Below are 20,681 nucleotides of genomic sequence, written 5' to 3'. Positions count from 1 at the left end.
CATAGATCCCTTTCCTATCCTCAGTCTATTTAGTAAGTCTGGCCTCCTTTGCCGAAACCTGTTTCATCCCTGTGTTTGTGACTTTCCTCTTAACTCACAGTTAATATATGTGGGGGGCTGCCTTTACCTTTGGGGGAATTTCTCTGAGGCAAGGTAAGGCTTTATTTCCTATCTTTAGGGGTAGTTAGCTCTTAGGCTGTGAAGAGGCGTCTAGGGAGAGTTAGGTACGCTCCACAGCTATTTCTAGTTTGTGTGTTATAGGATTAGGGTTTGCGGTCAGCAGAGTTCCCACTTCCCAGAGCTTGTGCTGTCATCTAGTTTAACCATCAGGTCATTCCAGGTGCACCTAACCACCAGGTCCATAACAGTACAGCTGGCCAACAAAGTGTTAATGCATCTCAATAGAGGGATAAGAGAAGTTCTGAGACCATTTTTTTTTCTCTGCAGTGTGTTTTGTCTTTCTTTTCCCCTTAACCTCTGGGTGGTTCAGGACTCAGGTGTAGATATGAACATTCAAGGTCTGTCCTCTTGTGTTGATCACCTCACTGCGAGGGTACAAAGCATTCAAGATTATGTAGTTCAGAATCCTATGTTAGAGCCTAGAATTCCAATTCCTGATTTGTTTTTTGGAGATAGATCTAAATTTCTGAATTTCAAAAATAATTGTAGACTGTTTCTTGCTTTGAAACCCCGCTCCTCTGGTGACCCCATTCAGCAAGTAAAAATCATTATTTCTTTGTTACGTGGCGACCCTCAAGACTGGGCATTCTCCCTTGCGCCAGGAGATCCTGCATTGCTTAATGTTGATGCGTTTTTTCTGGCGCTTGGATTGCTTTATGACGAACCTAACTCTGTGGATCAGGCAGAGAAAATCTTGCTGGCTTTGTGTCAGGGTCAGGATGAAGCGGAGGTATATTGCCAGAAGTTTAGAAAGTGGTCTGTGCTTACTCAATGGAATGAGTGTGCCCTTGCAGCAATTTTCAGAAAAGGTCTTTCTGATGCCCTTAAGGATGTTATGGTGGTCTGCTGGTCTGAATGAATCAATGTCCTTGGCCATTCAGATCGATCGGCGCTTGCGTGAGCGCAAGGTTGTGCATCATTTGGCGGTATCCTCTGAGCAGAGGCCTGAGCCTATGCAATGTGATAGGACTTTGACCAGAGCTGAACGGCAGGAACACAGACATCAGAATGGGCTGTGTTTTTACTGTGGTGACTCCACTCGTGCTATCTCTGATTGTCCTAAGCGCACTAAGCGGTTCGCTAGGTCTGTCCACCATTGGTACTGTACAGCCTAAATTTCTTTTGTCCGTTACTCTGATTTGCTCTTTGTCGTCCTACTCTGTTATGGCATTTGTGGACTCAGGCGCTGCCCTGAATTTAATGGACTTGGAGTTTGCCAGGCGCTGTGGTTTTTTCTTGGAGCCCTTGCAGTATCCTATTCCATTAAGGGGAATTGATGCTACGCCTTTGGCCAAGAATAAGCCTCAGTACTGGACTCAGTTGACCATGTGCATGGCTCCTGCACACCAGGAGGATATTCGCTTTTTGGTGTTGCATAATTTGCATGATGTGGTCGTGTTGGGTTTGCCATGGCTACAGGTCCATAATCCAGTATTGGATTGGAAATCAATATCTGTGTCCAGTTGGGGTTGTCAAGGGGTACATGGTGATGTTCCGTTGTTGTCAATTTCTCCTTCTACTCCTTCTGAAGTCCCTGAGTTTTTGTCAGATTACCGAGATGTATTTGATGAGCCCAAATCCAGTGCCCTACCTCCTCATAGGGATTGTGATTGTGCTATTAATTTGATTCCTGGTAGTAAATTTCCTAAGGGACGACTTTTTAATTTATCTGTGCCAGAACACGCCGCTATGCGGAGTTATATAAAAGAGTCCTTGGAGAAAGGGCATATTCGCCCGTCGTCGTCACCGTTGGAAGCAGGGTTCTTTTTTGTGGCCAAGAAGGATGGTTCTCTGAGACCTTGTATAGATTACCGCCTTCTCAATAAAATCACGGTCAAATTTATGTACCCTTTGGCTCTACTGTCTGATTTGTTTGCTCGGATTAAGGGGGCTAGTTTGTTCACCAAGATAGATCTTCGAGCGGCGTATAATCTTGTGCGTATTAAACAGGGTGATGAATGGAAAACAGCATTTAATACGCCCGAGGGCCATTTTGAGCACCTGGTGATGCCATTTGGGCTTTCTAATGCTCCATCTGTGTTTCAGTCCTTTATGCATGACATCTTCCGAAAGTATTTGGATAGATTCATGATTGTATATTTGGATGATATTTTGGTCTTTTCAGATGATTGGGAGTCTCATGTGAAGCAGGTCAGAATGGTGTTCCAGGTCCTTCGTGCTAATTCTTTGTTTGTGAAGGGGTCTAAATGTCTCTTCGGAGTTCAGAAGGTTTCCTGTTTGGGCTTCATTTTTTCCCCTTCTACTATCGAGATGGATCCTGTTAAAGTTCAGGCCATTTATGATTGGACTCAGCCTACATCTGTGAAGAGCCTTCAGAAATTCCTGGGCTTTGCTAATTTTTACCGTCGCTTCATCGCTAATTTTTCTAGTGTTGTTAAACCGTTGACTGATTTGACCAAGAAAGGTGCTGATGTGGTGAATTGGTCCTCTGCGGCCGTTGAGGCTTTTCGGGAGTTGAAACGTCGTTTCTCTTCGGCTCCTGTGTTGTGTCAGCCAGATGTTTCGCTCCCTTTTCAGGTCGAGGTTGATGCTTCTGAGATTGGAGCAGGGGCTGTTTTGTCTCAAAGAAGTTCTGATGGCTCTGTGATGAAGCCATGTGCTTTCTTTTCTAGAAAGTTTTCGCCTGCTGAGCGTAATTATGATGTTGGCAATCGGGAGTTGTTGGCTATGAAGTGGGCGTTCGAGGAGTGGCGACATTGGCTTGAGGGAGCCAAGCATCGCGTGGTGGTCTTAACGGATCACAAGAATCTGACTTATCTCGAGTCTGCCAAGCAGTTGAATCCTAGACAGGCTCGATGGTCGCTGTTTTTCTCCCGTTTCAATTTTGTGGTTTCTTACCTTCCGGGTTCTAAGAATGTGAAGGCTGATGCCCTTTCAAGGAGTTTTGTGCCTGATTCTCCGGGAGTTCCTGAGCCGGCTGGTATTCTCAAAGAGGGGGTAATTCTGTCTGCCATCTCACCTGATTTGCGGCGGGCGCTGCAGGAGTTTCAGGCTGATAGACCTGACCGTTGTCCAGCGGAGAAACTGTTTGTCCCTGATAGATGGACTAGTAGAGTTATCTCTGAGGTTCATTGTTCGGTATTGGCTGGTCATCCTGGGATTTTTGGTACCAGAGATTTGGTGGCTAGGTCCTTTTGGTGGCCTTCCTTGTCACGGGATGTGCGTTCTTTTGTGCAGTCCTGTGGGACTTGTGCTCGGGCCAAGCCCTGCTGTTCTCGTGCCAGTGGGTTACTTTTGCCCTTGCCAGTCCCGAAAAGGCCTTGGACGCATGTTTCCATGGATTTTATTTCAGATCTCCCTGTCTCTCAAAGGATGTCAGTCATCTGGGTGGTTTGTGATCGCTTCTCTAAGATGGTCCATTTGGTACCCTTGCCTAAATTACCTTCCTCCTCTGATTTGGTTCCATTATTTTTCCAGCATGTGGTTCGTTTGCATGGCATTCCGGAGAACATCGTGTCGGACAGAGGTTCCCAGTTTGTTTCAAGGTTTTGGCGGTCCTTTTTTGCTAAGATGGGCATTGATTTGTCTTTTTCTTCGGCTTTCCATCCTCAGACAAATGGCCAAACCGAACGAACTAATCAGACTTTGGAGACCTATCTGAGATGCTTTGTTTCTGCTGATCAGGATGATTGGGTGACCTTCTTGCCATTGGCTGAGTTCGCCCTTAATAATCGGGCCAGTTCGGCTACTTTGGTTTCGCCTTTTTTTTGTAATTCTGGTTTTCATCCTCGTTTTTCTTCAGGGCAGGTTGAGCCTTCGGACTGTCCTGGTGTAGATTCTGTGGTGGACAGGTTGCAGCAAATTTGGACTCATGTAGTGGACAATTTGACATTCTCCCAGGAGAAGGCTCAACGTTTCGCCAACCGCCGTCGCTGTGTGGGTCCCCGACTTCGTGTGGGGGATTTGGTTTGGTTGTCGTCTCGTCATGTCCCTATGAAGGTTTCTTCTCCTAAGTTTAAGCCTCGGTTCATTGGTCCTTATAAGATTTCTGAAATTCTTAATCCTGTGTCATTTCGTTTGGCCCTTCCAGCTTCTTTTGCCATCCATAATGTGTTCCATAGGTCGTTGTTGCGGAGATATGTGGCGCCTATGGTTCCCTCCGTTGACCCTCCTGCTCCGGTGTTGGTCGAGGGGGAGTTGGAGTATGTGGTGGAGAAGATTTTAGATTCTCGTATTTCGAGACGGAAACTTCAGTACCTGGTCAAATGGAAGGGCTATGGTCAGGAGGATAATTCCTGGGTTGTTGCCTCCGATGTCCATGCTGCCGATTTGGTTCGTGCCTTTCATTTGGCTCGTCCTGATCGGCCTGGGGGCTCTGGTGAGGGTTCGGTGACCCCTCCTCAAGGGGGGGGTACTGTTGTGAATTCCGTTCTCGAACTCCCTCCTGTGGTCATGAATGGTACTTCGGCGAGTTCTGTCCGTAGACTCCCTCTGGTGGCTGTGAGTGGAACTGCTGGTTCTGAGGTTGATTCCTCAGCTGCCCTCGTTTGCGGCTAGGCTGGCTTCTCTATTTAACTCCACTCGTTACTCCATGCCAGCTGTCAATGTATCAGTACTGGTTCAGATCTCTCTTGGATATTTCTGATGACCTGTCTACTCCAGCAGAAGCTAAGTCCCTGCTAGTTCATTTGTTGTTAATTTTGTACTGAATATATTTCTTAGTACTTGCTAAGTTCTAGTCCAGCTTGCTTATATGATATTGCCTTGCTAGCTGGAAGCTCTGGGGTGCAGAGTGGCACCTCCGCACCGTGAGTCGGTGCGGGGGTCTTTTTGCACACTCTGCGTGGCTTTTTGTAGTTTTTTGTGCTGACCGCATAGATCCCTTTTCTATCCTCAGTCTATTTAGTAAGTCTGGCCTCCTTTGCTGAAACCTGTTTCATCCTTGTGTTTGTGACTTTCCTCTTAACTCACAGTTAATATATGTGGGGGCTGCCTTTACCTTTGGGGGAATTTCTCTGAGGCAAGGTAAGGCTTTATTTCCTATCTTTAGGGGTAGTTAGCTCTTAGGCTGTGAAGAGGCGTCTAGGGAGAGTTAGGTACGCTCCACAGCTATTTCTAGTTTGTGTGTTATAGGATTAGGGTTTGCGGTCAGCAGAGTTCCCACTTCCCAGAGCTTGTGCTGTCATCTAGTTTAACCATCAGGTCATTCCAGGTGCACCTAACCACCAGGTCCATAACAGTCCACCTGCCTAACAGCCATGCCCACCAGCCTATCAGCCATGCCCACCTGCTTGTCTATCAACTGTTCCAGCCTGCCCCTGCCAGTACCCATCTTTACATCAGCCAGTACTGTCTGTACCCGTGGTTCCCGTGTTCTCACAGCACCTGCCTGCATCTACTGGACCTTCCTTCGGGCCACCCCAGCTACCCTTTCCTAGGGGGTCAGCCGCCATCTACCCAAGATCTGTCCTGGGGTAGCACATGCTCCACTTCCTTTGTCTCTCCTCGGATTGCGGTATCGTATGCTGCTGCATATCTGAGGTTGGTTTGGGTGAGGCCACTATTTATGCCCCTTCAGGCTTTCCTTGGGCCCCGAAACACAGTGGTTCCACCACCCAGCCCCTTACAACTATAATGAATGAGAAGGCCAAATGTGAGAGTTGTGAGGGTTTATATAAGTAACTAGATGGTGGCCCGATTCTAACGTATCGGGTATTCTAGAATATGCATGTCCACGTAGTATATTGCACAGCCCACGTAGTATATTGCCCAGTCCACGTAGTATATTGCCCAGTTACGTAGTATATTGCCCAGCGATGTAATATATTGCCCAGTGACTTAGTATATTGCCCAGTGACGTAGTATATTGCCCAGTGACGTAGTATATTGCCCAGTGACGTAGTAGATTGCCCAGCCACGTAGTATATTGCCCAGTGACGTAGTATATTGCCCAGCTAAGTAGTATATTGCCCAGTGACGTAGTATATTGCCCAGTGACGTAGTATATTGCCCAGTGACATAGTATATTGCACAGCGACGTAGTATACAGCACAGAGCCACGTAGTATATTGCCCAGCCACGTAGTATATTGGCCAGTCACGTAGTATATTGCCCAGCTACGTAGTATATTGCCCAGCCACATATGTGACAAGTTAAAAAATAAAAAATAAACATATACTCACCTTCCGAGGGTACCCTTGTAGTTCTGTCGCCTCCTTCTCGCGCAGGCGCGCAGGACCTGTGATGACGTCGCGGTCACATGACCGTGTCGCGGTCACATGACCGTGACGTCACGGCAGGTCCTTCTCGTGCAGGCGCGCAGGACCTGCGATGACGTCACGGTCACATGACCGTGTCGCGGTCACATAACCGTGACGTCATGGCAGGTCCTTTTCGCAGACCATCCTTCCTCCGGAAACCTGCCTGGAGCGTCACGAGGAGCGGGAAAGGTGAGTATATAATGATTTTTTATTTTTTTAAATTATTTTTACCATTAGATGTTTTTACAATTGATGCTGCATAGGCAGCATCAATAGTAAAAACTTGGTCACACAGGGTTAATAGCGGCGGTAACGGAGTGAGTTACCCGCGGCATAACGCAGTCCGTTACCGCCGGCATTAACCCTGTGTGAGCAGTGACTGCGGGGAGTATGGAACGGGCGCCGGCACTGACTGCAGGGGAGTAGGGAGGGACTAATCGGACTGTGGCCGTCGATGGATATCCGTGACAGACAGAAGGACAGACAGATGGAAGTAACCCTTAGACAATTATAAAGTAGATTCACTCTTTTAAAATTTGTTGCACCTATAAGTAATATTCACATAGATTTCCAGTGGCCGCCCATCAATCTAGAATCCAATGAGGTCCAGTTAATGCTGCATAAAAGTCATTTTACTTTGTCATCGTGGGCTACGATTGACTTATCTATTACAATTCAATCCTTAAACAAATAATTACAAGTAGAAACAGACTGAAGACTGTTGAAAAAATACTTGATTCCAAAAAATGTAGCACAAAATTTACTTCCACAGTTAGTCCTTGCTCTCTGGTGTCATCTATTTCTTACAGCAGATAAACTGGACGTCATTGAGAGCCGTGTCATCTCCACTGCCTTGTGGGCGCTCCACCTTGGCCTTCATGCCACAAATTCCATCCATGCATTTTCCGCTCCACCGGCCATAATCTCCCCAACTATGGCCAGCTCCCAACATGATCTCATAATCCGTGCACTGAAACATTACATTATTAGCTGCTGTATCATCGACGCCTCTTCTTGGTGGCTCCACTTGCATGCTGAAGCTAATTAGATGTCCTACCGGACACCATAAGGTGGGACTCCACTCACCCCAGCTGCGAATAAAAGCAGAAATGTTAAGACAAGATTTAATGGATATGTTTTGAAATAATACCACCTTTATGGACAAAAATAAAACAGGTATTACACTGAAGACTATGTACAAAAATATGACCACACTATCACTACACCTATGTATAAGACTTGTAGCTTGGCTAAAGGGTGTCTAATCGACGGGAGATATGTGTCGCATAGATGGCTTGCAGCTGTGATGTAACCATAGCTACCTATATGTCTGTCAGGACCTGTGGTGATGTCAGACCACATGGCTAATCATGTGATGGGTTACTGGGTGTGGTTAGCTCTATATAAGACAGGCTAATGCTTAACACAAGAGATATGTGTGGAGCTGCTAGCCTCCAGAGTGTGTTAAAGTTCCAGGTCTGAGCCTGGTGGACTGGACACTTTGTTTTTCCTATTTGGCTATTTGTTTGCTGTTATTTTGCCACGTGGTTTATGATGTAATAAACCTATGAACTTTTAAAGGAACGTGCCTCCTGAAGTGTCAGCCATCGCACCTGAGTGAGTGAAATCCCTACAATTGGTGGTAGAAGTGCGGACAGCGTTCCCAGCGGAGACGAAAAGTCTGTTATTGAATGTCCTGGGTCAAGTCTGTTGTAAGCTAGCCGGGGAAAATGGAGGAACTGCTGAAACACTTGGTCCAGTTGCAGTCACAGCAGCAAGAGACTAACAGGCTGTTGGTGCAGCAGATACAACAGAGCCAGCAGGAGCAACGGCAGCAGATGCAACAGAACCAGCAGGAGCAATGGCAGCAGATGCAGCTTCTGGCAACCGCCATCCAGGGCAAGATGAGTGCCCCAACCCCAGGTTTGGCTGATGACACCCACGTCCGGAAGACGGTAAGACGCGCATTGCAGAAAATTACCCCCGGGGATGATGTTGAGGCCTTCCTGACGGTGTTTGAGAGGGTCACTGAGAGGGAAAAACTCCCGCCAGAGCAGTGGGCAGAGGTACTGGCGCCATACCTGACGGGAGAACCCCAGAAGGCGTACTATGATTTGACCTTGCAGGATGCCAAAGAGTATCACAAATTGAAAGCCGAGGTTCTAGCACGTTTGGGGGTGACACTGACTGTTAGGGCACAGCGAGTTTACTCCTGGGCTTATCACCGGGACAAACCGCCTCGCTCCCAAATGTTTGACGTGTTGCACCTGGTCCAGAAATGGCTGCAGCCAGAGTCCTCTACGCCTGCACAGATGGTAGAATGAGTGATGATGGATCGGTTTGTGCATTCCCTCCCGAGGTCCATACAGACTTGGGTTGCCCAGGGTGATCCCCAGAATGCCGACGAACTGATCGGACTGGTCGAGAGATACCAAGGGTTGGAAGGCTCCTCCGGGAGACAACACATGCCGTACTGGGGGTCCCAGAAGGGAGCGGAGTCCCAAAAAGGGGTGGTGCGTCCAAGGTCACAAAGGGTGGGGGAGGTGGTGCCCAAGGTCCCTACGGGTGATATTATTTGTTGGAGGTGCCACAGGCCAGGACATATAGCTGCCCGTTGTTCCCAGACCACTGAGCAGATGGACTGCAGCATGGGACGCAGTTGTTCATACTATGCGTATCCAGCCTGCAATGTGAACTCTCCGCCCAACGAGGGACCTCAAGCGTGTCCCGTAAAGGTGAACGGTCGAGCAGTAACGGCACTGTTAGACTCGGGGAGCCTAGTGACCCTGGTGAGGACCACTTTTCCTCTCCACCTGCTCCCGGGAAAGAAGGTCGGAGTGCGGTGCATCCATGGTGATGCAAAGGATTCCCTGTGGCTAGGGTGGACATTGAAACGTCATGTGGCACTGAGTCCCACATAGTCGGCGTCGTGCAGGACTTGTTGCACCCTATAATTATTGGCCGGGATTTCTGTTTGTTTTGGGATTTGTGGGGAAAAGGTTCTGAGCTCCCTAGCAAGAGTAGGGAACCAGTGAACCCTGGAAGGGTGTCACCACACCCAGAGACAGACAGGTTTCCTTTTTGTGTGCTGGGTGGGAATGAGGAGGAAGTGTCCCCTGCATCTGACACTATGGAGTTAGAGGTAACCGGTGAAAATTTTGGGACTGCCCAACATAGGGACCCCACTCTGAGGGAAGCCTTTAAAGGGAACCTGTCACCACGTTTTTGGAAGATGGGATAAAAATAGCGTTAAATAGGGGCAGAGGTGGGCGTTACATTAGTGTGTGTGTTATGCGTTTATTACCCACCTAAGTTGCCGAAATAACTTTGCAAAGTCTCCGTTTTCGCCTGTCAATCAGGCTGGTCAGGTCGCATGGGCGTTGTCTTCCCCCAGATTTGGCGTAGTTTTCCGTTGGTGGCGTAGTGGTGTGCGCATGCCCAAAGTCCGGAATCCTCTTCCAGGGGATTTAAAATAGCGCGGTGTTCGTTATTGCATTGGTGATCGGTGGGCGCAGCCATCTTCCTTTGGCCGCGCGTGCGCAGAAGCGGCGCTCTGCTGGCCGCGGCTTCAGGAAAATGGCCGCCGCGATATCCATCTGCGCACGCGCGGCATCCCGCGGCCATTTTCCTGAAGCCGCGGCCAGCAGAGCGCCGCTTCTGCGCACGCGCGGCCAAAGGAAGATGGCCGCGCCCACCGATCACCAATGCAATAACGAACACCGCGCTATTTTAAATCCCCTGGAAGAGGATTCCGGACTTTGGGCATGCGCACACCACTACGCCACCAACGGAAAACTACGCCAAATCTGGGTGAAGACACCACGCCCATGTGACCTGACCAGCCTGATTGACAGGCGAAAACGGAGACTTTGCAAAGTTATTTCGGCAACTTAGGTGGGTAATAAACGCATAACACACACACTAATGTAACGCCCACCTCTGCCCCTATTTAACGCTATTTTTATCCCATCTTCCAAAAACATGGTGACAGGTTCCCTTTAATAATGTCACAGTTATTGACGGTGTGGTACAGGAGCCGGGGGCAGACACAAGGTTTCCCCATTTTCTGATGAGTGGGGAGTTGTTGTACTGTGTCACGAAAGTAAGGGAGGAGTTGGTAGAGCAGTTGGTAGTGCCGGGTCCATATAGACGGAAGGTGTTGGACATGGCCCATTCACACATCTTGGGTGGACACCTAGGGGTGGAAAAAACGCAGGAACGGGTTGTGCAGAGGTTCTATTGGCCTGGGTGTCACCGGGAAATAGTGAACTATTGCAGGTCCTGCCCTACATGTCAGCTAACTGCTCCCACTCCTCATTTCCGGAACCCCCTTGTGCCACTGCCCATTATTGAGGTACCGTTCGAGAGAATTGCCATGGACTTGGTTGGTCCCTTAGTTAAATCAGCCCGGGGCCATCAGTATATATTAGTCATCCTGGACTATGCCACACGCTATCCTGAGGCAATTCCCTTGAGAAATTCTTCCTCGAAGAGTATAGCCCGCGAGTTGGTCCATGTCTTTTCCCGGACAGGTCTGCCGAAGGAGATCCTGACTGACCAGGGAACACCTTTCATGAGCAAGGTGATGAGGGAGTTATGCAAAGCCCTGAAAATCTCCCAGTTGAGGACCTCGGTGTACCATCCCCAGTCAGATGGTCTTGTTGAGAGATTTAACAATACACTGAAGAGCATGCTGAGAAAAGCTATAGAGAAAGACGGTAGAGACTGGGATTGTCTCTTACCCTATCTGATGTTTTCCATTCGTGAAGTTCCACAGGCCTCCACAGGGTTCTCACCGTTTGAGCTTCTATATGGCCGACATCCGCGAGGACTCCTGGATGTAGCCAAGGAAACCTGGGAAGCCGAAGCCATGCCCCACAGAAGCGTCATTGAGCATGTGGCCCTGATGCAGCAGAGGATTGCAAAGGTGATGCCTATCGTGAAAGAACACCTCCTCCAGGCACAAGAAGCTAAGGCCAGAATCTATAACCGGTCTGCAAGAGTGAGGCAGTTCAATCCGGGAGACCGAGTTCTTGTGTTAGTTCTGACGGTGGAAAGCAAGTTCTTGGCCAAATGGCAAGGGCCATATGAGGTTGTCGAGAAACTTGGTGAAGTAAATTATAAAATTCACCAACCAGGAAGACGGAAACCATTCCAAGTATACCATGTCAACCTCATCAAGCCGTGGCAAGATAGAGAGCCGACAGTAACTCCATCGTTGTTAAGCAACCCAGAAGGTGAGGTTGGAGCGGTTACTATAGCGGAGACGCTATCGAAGACCCAGAAACAACAGTGCCGGGAGTTACTCCAGAAAAACAGGGACCTGTTTTCAGAGTTGCCAGGACACACGAAGGTCATAGCGCACGAGGTCCTAACAGAGCCACATGTGCGGGTGAACGTGAAGCCCTATCGTATTCCTGAGGCTCGTCGAGAAGTTATCTCCAAGGAAGTGGAGCGTATGCTGAAGCTTGGAGTCATTGAGGAATCCAAGAGCGGTTGGTCGAGCCCAATTGTCCTGGTCCCAAAACCTGATGGAGAGTAGAGGTTTTGCAATGACTATCGGAAGTTGAATGAGGTCTCCAAGTTTGATGCTTATCCCATGCCCCGCGTTGATGAGCTCATCAAAAGGCTTGGACCTGCCAGGCAGGGCCGGCGTTAGGGCCAGGCAGACTAGGCAGCTGCCTGGGGCCCCCACTCCCTTGGGGGCCCCCAGCATCTACAGCAGAAGCTTCACTGATAATAGCATTATCAGTGAAGCTTCCGAGTAGAGACTGGTTAAGGACCTGTAGTGACATCACGATCAGGTGACCTGCCATGTGACCGTGATGTCACCACAGGCCATGTACTCTGGGAATGTTTGTAGCAGTAAAATAGGAGCCTGCAGTGAAGCACAGGAGCAGCGGCCACTGAACCTCCCCCATCAGCGTGATAGAAGTGCTCATTGGCCAGCGCCCTGTCCTGCTGCACGGAGCCTCTGAGGGGAAGGGAGAGAGACCCAGCACCAGTAACAACCTGAGCCGGCAGATAAGTAAAGAGCACCCGTCCCACTGTGTGTGTGCTGCTCCTGGTGATGATGGCTCCTGTCCTGCTGTCAGCAACTCCTGCTCTTGTCGGCAGTCCCAGCAGAGGAGAGGGCAGGAAGGTGTCTGCTGAGAGCAGGAGGAGCTGCAGCTGATAGTGTGGAACATCTCATTCCCTCCAGCATAAAGGTGTGTGTGTGTGTGTGTGTGTGTGTGGTGTGTATAGCGTGTGTCATGTGTAGTGTGTGCTTATGTGAATCACATGTATCAAATGAGCATTTGTTGTGCTGCATGTGTGTGCCGTGTATGTGTGCATGTATAAGTGTGTCTTTGCTTGCCGTGTGTGTGTGTGTGTGTATGTGTATATATATATATATATATATATATATATATATATATATATTGTATGTGTGTATATATATGTGTGTGTATGTATGTGTGTATAAATGCGTGCCATGTATGTGTATAAATGCATGCCATGTATATATTTGTGTGTATAAGTGCATGCCATGTGTGTGTTTATGTGTGTGTAAAATATATATATATATATATATATATATATATATACGCTATGTATGTGTGTATGTATAAGAATGCTATGTATGTGTCTGTGTATAAGTGCATGCCATATATATGTGTGTGTATATAAGTGTGTGCCGTGTATGTGTGTATACGTGCGTGCCATGTACATGTATGAATGTGTGTATAAGTGTGTGTGTATAAGCATGTGTCATGTGCGTGTGTGTTTAATTGTGTGTATATATATATATATATATACTTTTTTGCATTATTCTATATAAACATACAGTGATAGTGTGTGTGTGTGTTCCATGCACATTTTAAAATAATGGTTGAACAGACTAGAGTGTATATATATATATATATATATATATATATATATATATATATATATATATATATATGACACACACACACACAGCCCTGCTGCTTATAGCATGATACTATATGGGGACAGATTGACCTACTAGTGTTCTGTCCCCATCATTCGATGTAAAGAGGCCGAGAAACAAGAGCCAAACGACTTCAATGTTGTCAATCGCACGCATCGAACGGTCTGAACTCAACGCATGTAAATGCAACCAAAATGTTTGAGCGTCATGGTGCAATATGTATGTGAGCATTGGGGGCCTCATTTTAAACTTTTGCCTAGGGCCCCACTTTGTCTAAAACCGGCCCTGCTGCCAGGTACATAACCACCTTAGATTTGACGAAGGGGTATTGGCAGATCCCCATGGCACAGGAAGCCAAGGAGAAGATGGCGTTTTCTACACCAGATGGATGTTTCCAGTATGTCCGGATGCCGTTTGGCCTACAGGGAGCTCCGGCGACCTTCCAGAGGGCTATGGATAGAATCCTTGCACCCCATAAGGCATACGCTGCTGCGTACCTGGATGATATCGTCATCTTTAGCCCGGACTGGGAGAGTCATCTGGAAAAGGTCCAAGCGGTGTTTGATGCTATAAGAGAGGCCGGATTTACAATAAACCCGAAGAAGTGTGCCTTGGGTAAAGAAGAAGCTAAGTACCTTGGATACATAGTGGGTCGTGGAGAAATAAAACCCCAAATCAGTAAAGTGGAGGCAATTCAAACATGGCCAAAACCAGTTTCCAAGAAGCAAGTTAAAGCCTTCCTGGGAATCGTGGGATATTACAGGAGGTTCATCCCAAACTTCGCCACGATGGCTGCGCCTCTGACTGAGCTGCTAAAAGGGACAAAATCAGTTAAGATAAGTGGTCCGAAGAAACAGAGTCAGCCTTCCAAGAAATGAAAGAGGCCTTGTGTAAGCAACCGGTTCTGATGGCCCCAAACTTCAAAAAAGAGTTTATTCTTCAGACGGCCTCAGATGTTGGGGTGGGAGCAGTCCTTTCCCAGGAGCTACATGGGGAGGAGCATCCTGTCCTCTATCTGAGTAGGAAGTTGTCCTCGTCTGAAAAGAACTACTCAGTCGTTGAGAAGGAGTGCTTGGCCATAAAATGGGCGGTGGACACATTACGGTACTATCTGCTGGGACGTAAATTTAGATTGATATCCGACCATGCCCCACTTAGGTGGATGAGGGAAACGAAGGGTAGAAATGCTAGGGTCACACGTTGGTTCTTAGCCCTGCAGGACTTCTGTTTCCATGTGGAACATAGGGCCGGAAAGCTGCATGGTAATGCTGATGCCCTGTCAAGAATCCCTTGTCTAGTGGGGGAAAGTGCCAAGCCCCACGGCTTTAGGCAGAGGGGGGAGGTATGTAGCGTGGCTAAAGGGTGTCTAATCGACGGGAGATATGTGTCGCATAGATGGCTTGCCGCTGTGATGTAACCATAGCTACCTATATGTCTGTCAGGACCTGTGGTGATGTCAGACCACATGTGATGGGTTACTGGGTGTGGTTAGTTCTGTATAAGACAGGCTAACGCTTAACACAGGAGATATGTGTGGAGCTGCTAGCCTCCAGAGTGTGTTAAAGTTCCAGGTATGAGCCTGAAAGACTGGACACTTTGTTTTTCCTTTTCCTGAACTAAAGGCTATTTGTTTGCTGTTATTTTGCCACGTGGTTTATGATGTAATAAACCTATGAACTTTTAAAGGAACGTGCCTCCTGAAGTGTCAGCCATCGCACCTGAGTGAGTGAAATCCCTACAGACTATAACTACAGTAATACTGCCCCTATATACAAGAATATAACTACTATAATACTGCCCCTATGTACAAGAATATAACTGCTATAATACTGCTCCTATGTACAAGAATATAACTACTATAATACTGCCGCTATGTACAAGAAAATAACTACTATAATACTGCTCCTATGTAGAAGAATATAACTACTATAATACTGCTCCTATGTACAAGAATATAACTACTATAATACTGCCCCTATGTACAAGAATATAACTACTATAATACAGCCCCTATGTACAAGAATGTAACTAATATAATACTGCCCCTATGTACAAGAATATGACTACTATTACACTGCCGCTATGTACAAGAAAATAACTACAATACTGCTCCTATGTATAAGAATATAATTACTATAATACTGCTCCTATGTACAAGAATATAACTACTATAATACTGCTCCTCATGTACAAGAATATAACTACCATAATACTGCTCCTATGTACAAGAATATAACTACTATGATACTACTCCTATGTACAAGAATATAACTACCATAATACTGCTCCAATGCATAATAATATAACTACTATAATACTGCTCCTATGTATAATAATATAACTACTATAATACTGCTCCTATGTAAAATAATATAACTACTATAATACTGCTCCTATATACAAGAATAGAACTACTATAATACTGCTCCCTATGTATAAGAATATAACTACTATAATACTGCTCCTATGTACAAGAATATAACTACTATAATACTGCTCCTATGAATACAAATATAATTAATGTAATACTGCTCCTGTGTACAAGAATATAACCACCATAATACTTCCCCTATGTACAAGAATATAACTACTATAATACTGCCCATATGTACAAGAATATAACTACTATACTACTGCCCCTATGTACAAGAATATAACTACTATAATAATGCCCTCTATGTACAATAATATAACTACCGGTACTATAATACTGCTCCAATGCATAATAATATAACTACTATAATACTGCTCCTATGTATAATAATATAACTACTATAATACTGCTCCTATGTGTAATAATATAACTACTATAATACTGCTCCTATATATATAAGAATATAACTACTATAATACTGCCTCTATATACAAGAATAGAACTACTATAATACTGCTCCCTATGTACAAGAATATAACTATTATAATATTGCTCCTCATCTACAAGAATTTAACTACCATAATACTGCCCCAATGCATAATAATATAACTACTATAATACTGCTCCTATGTACAGGAATATTACTACTATAATACTGCTCCTATGTACAAGACTATAACTACTATAATACTGCCCCTATGTACAAGAATATAACTACTATAATACTGCCCCCTATGTACAAGAATATAACTACCATAATACTGCTCCTATGTACAAGAATGTAACTACTATAATACTGCCCCTATGTACAAGACTATAACTACTATAATACTGCCCCTATGTACAAGAATATAACTACTATAATACTGCCCCTATGTACAAGAATATAACTACTATAATACTGCTCCTATGTACAGGAATATAAGTACTATAATACTGCTCCCTATGTACAAGAATATAACTACTATAATATTGCCCCCTATGTACAAGAATATAACTACTATAATACTGATCCTATGTACAAGAATATAACTACTATAATACTGCTCCTATGTACAAGAATATAACCACTATAATACTGCTCTTATGTATAATAATATAACTACTATAATACTGCCCCCTATGTACAAGAATATAACTACTATAATACTGCCCCTATGTACAAGAATATAACTACTATAATACTGCCCCCTATGTACAAGAACATAACTACTATAATACTTCTCCTATGTACAAGAATATAACTATTATACTGCTCCTATATACAAGAATATATCTACTATAATACTGCCCCTATGTACAATAATATAACTACTATAATACTGCCTCCTACGTACAAGAATATAACTACTATAATACTGCTCCTATGTACAAGAATATAACTATTATAATACTGCTCCTATATACAAGAATATAACTACTATAATACTGCTCCTATGTACAAGAATATAACTACTATAATACTGCCCCCTATGTACAAGAATATAACTACTATAATACTGCTCCTATGTACAAGAATATAGCTACTAAAATATTGCTCCTATGTACAAGAATATAACTACTATAATACTGCCCCTATGTACAAGAATATAACTACTATAATACTGCTCCTATGTACAGGAATATAAGTACTATAATACTGCTCCCTATGTACAAGAATATAACTACTATAATATTGCCCCCTATGTACAAGAATATAACTACTATAATACTGATCCTATGTACAAGAATATAACTACTATAATACTGCTCCTATGTACAAGAATATAACTACTATAATACTGATCCTATGTACAAGAATATAACTACTATAATACTGCCCCCTATGTACAAGAATATAACTACTATAATACTGCCCCTATGTACAAGAATATAAGTACTATAATACTGCTCCTATGTACAATAATATAACTACTATAATACTGCCTCCTACGTACAAGAATATAACTACTATAATACTGCTCCTATGTACAAGAATATAACTATTATAATACTGCTCCTATATACAAGAATATAACCACTATAATACTGCTCTTATGTATAATAATATAACTACTATAATACTGCCCCCTATGTACAAGAGTATCTGGACATGTCCTGTCAGCCAGCCTCTACATGTAGCTATTCTCTGGAGCCTCACTGGTCCGTGGGATAATTTTATTTTCTCTACTCACGGTCCTTCCGCTGACTTGATGATATATTCATCTTTTACGTTCGGGTGGATGTCCGTTTTGTTTAAGCAGTGGAGACGTATCCCGTTTAGCCCTGTATCATCATCAGCTTTCTGCTTTATTTCCACCTAGGTCAAAAGATTACCATGGGTAAAATAATTTCCTTTATAGCTTTATAGTAAAATTTACAACATTTGCCATTATTCAAATGTCTTGACCACGGGTCGAGCTTAGAAAATCTCATTTCATGTGGTTGTGAGGATTATTCTTGTAAAACAGGTCCTGATCTCAGATCCAACAAGAGGCTAAATCTGAGTAGAGTGTTACTGAAAACTTAAAAAATGTATATTGGGTGGTAATTGACCAGCTCTAGGTCCATGCAGAGTCCATTTTGTGAAAATTGTTAGCAAACCTGCAATAACATCCATTGTGGCCAATCGATTCACAATGGCTGTTCGGGTACTGGCCCACAGCTTTTTTCTCATGTAGGATCTACAGTGAAGTTCAGATTTTTACTGACCTCAGTACACATTAGAACAATAGTTGGCCGAATTCGACAACATTGTCCCACAATCTGATGTGTATGATGGCCTCCTGACTCTTCACTGACAGATTGTGTTGTGGAGAGAAGGGTCCAGCATGTTGGATTTCCAACTGCCGATACATTTCACCCTCAGGGTCTAATCAAATGCCTAAAGAGTCTGGCAATGGTTCTCTCATAGAGAACCCAGAAATGCTTAGTCGAGCCGAGCATTCTTGAGTGTGTTGGGGTGGAGGGAGATGCCTGTCATTTGGTTGATGGGGGTCTTCAGGCTTCAGAAACTTTACAAAGATGCTACATTTTGGTTATAGTCCTGAAAAGGGCAAATCTGTTTTTTACTCTTGGTTGAAGATACCCAGAGATGACCAGCTTTGGAATAATTTTTTTTTTGTTTCACTCTCTTGGACCTTGTTGATGTTACATGTGTCTACGTAAGAATGTTTCAGCTTATGGGTATGTTGTAAGGCGCCTTCATCAAATTTGACTAGAGGTAAGGGCAGACACATCTGTGTATTTTTTCCACACCAGGAGGGTTTTGGGTGAGTCAAAGTACACACCCGAGTGAGGCAAGTACATCCACTACGTGTCTTGCTAATGTCCTCCCTCCACAGTCTACGATACCCATGTAGGATGAAGGTGAAAACTGCTATCTATACTTTTTATTGTAAAACAAATAATGTTATATCTAGATTTGCACAGTAGAGCAATTTTAGGCCGATACCAAGAGATTTTTAGAAATGCTAAACAACCCAGTCCCTCAACCAGAAGAAAAGGGATTGGAACAATGGAGAGTGGAAAATGGTGGCACAGCAGTTGTGTCTACCAGAGTCCAGGATAGAGAAGTATTGAAGAAGTCAATGTGAAAATGATACACAAATGTCAATGGCTGAGTAGTTGGAAATCTTGATATGGCAAAGCATCAAAATATATAGGAAATGTGTTAGCAAATAAATGGTTAATAAAGGGTTTGGAACAAGAACATCAATTACGTAGTGCCTCCGTTGGCGCAGAAATGCTCAATATGACTCCTGTGATAAGTCAAAGCAATATTGGACATATTCCAAAAAGGCATGAGATTTTAAAGGGAAAGTGAAAAAAAAAAGTACCCAAAATTCCTTTCTAAAAAAAAATGCTAAACACTTTTCAGGGTCATTATCTATAAATACATCCTGGTCTCTTACCTTTAGAGAAAATCCTTTTGCATAAAAACCACAGGGACACCACTCCGCGGGCCCCCATTCACCCCAAGATCCCCCGTTAGGTATACCTATAACAACATAATCTCTTTCCCCAAATGCTCCTGAGATGACAGAGAGCAGCAGGAATGAGCAGAGGATGGAAGACATTCTTAACAGATGTGTCACGAGAGGCTCTTCTAGTTCTGGCTCCACCAGCAGCTCTAGATGAACCAAAGTACCAGAGTCCAGGGCGGGAACATCAGGTAAAAGTTCCTCCAGCATGTAGCAATTCTTTTAAATATTAAAACTCTGATCTCCAGCCAAGACCCCAGTAAAAGGCAAACAGGGACTGTTCCCTGGCACAGAATTAAAGTCATTACCCTCACACATCTAGAAAATCCATACCGCTGTACAAGCTGTCTGCGGTCATCTCGGGTGACATGGCATTTCTGTTTTGTTAGGAAAAAATAACATACTATAACAAAAAAGTAAGACCTTGGACAAATGTGACAATCCTGTCAGAGTTTTATCATGAGATGTAACCTCTGTGGGAAGATCAGACACCCTCACAGGAACCGACCAGACGCCTGCCCCAATATCTGCAAGGACTTTTCTGATGAGGATTTGGTGGCTGGGGAAAAGGTTGTGGAGGAGGCAACTTTAATATTAGCGCTACTACTGACCATGTCAGTGGTCCACCACTCATGTGCTTATTTATCACCAGAGCAGCATCATTCTGAGGCTGGAGGTTGTACTTCTGGACCAGCAGCCATACAGTGGGTACGGAGAGTATTCAGACCCCTTTAAATTGTTCACTCTATTTCATTGCAGCAATTTGGTAAATTCAAAAAAGTTCATTTTTTTCTCATTAATGTACACTCTGCACCCCATCTTGACGTAACAAAGCAGAAATGTAGAAAGTTTTGCAAATTTAATAAAAAAGAAAAACTGAAATATTACATGGTCATAAGTATTCAGACCCTTTGCTCAGACACTCATATTTAAGTCACATGCTGTCCATTTCCTTGTGATCCTCCTTGAGATGGTTCTACTCCTTCATTGGAGTCCAGCTGTGTTTAATTAAA

At 44.6% G+C, this 20,681-nt stretch overlaps 1 protein-coding gene across 1 annotated transcript; it reads right to left on the bottom strand.

The window, feature by feature from the left end:
• Positions 1-6,591: 6,591 nt before the first annotated feature.
• On the bottom strand, positions 6,592-19,907 carry LOC143773256 (vitelline membrane outer layer protein 1-like). Its single transcript, XM_077260748.1, has 3 exons — positions 19,600-19,907; positions 17,881-18,005; positions 6,592-7,492 (listed from the first exon to the last, which is right to left on the bottom strand). The coding sequence occupies exons 1-3, from the start codon at positions 19,876-19,878 to the stop codon at positions 7,198-7,200; spliced, it is 699 nt and encodes a 232-aa protein (XP_077116863.1). The 5' UTR covers positions 19,879-19,907; the 3' UTR covers positions 6,592-7,197.
• Between the last annotated feature and the right edge of the window lie 774 nt (positions 19,908-20,681).

The sequence above is a fragment of the Ranitomeya variabilis genome, chromosome 5 (genome assembly GCF_051348905.1).
Source record: "Ranitomeya variabilis isolate aRanVar5 chromosome 5, aRanVar5.hap1, whole genome shotgun sequence".
Classification (NCBI taxonomy): domain Eukaryota; kingdom Metazoa; phylum Chordata; class Amphibia; order Anura; family Dendrobatidae; genus Ranitomeya; species Ranitomeya variabilis.
This window is presented reverse-complemented; position numbering and strand designations above follow the sequence as displayed.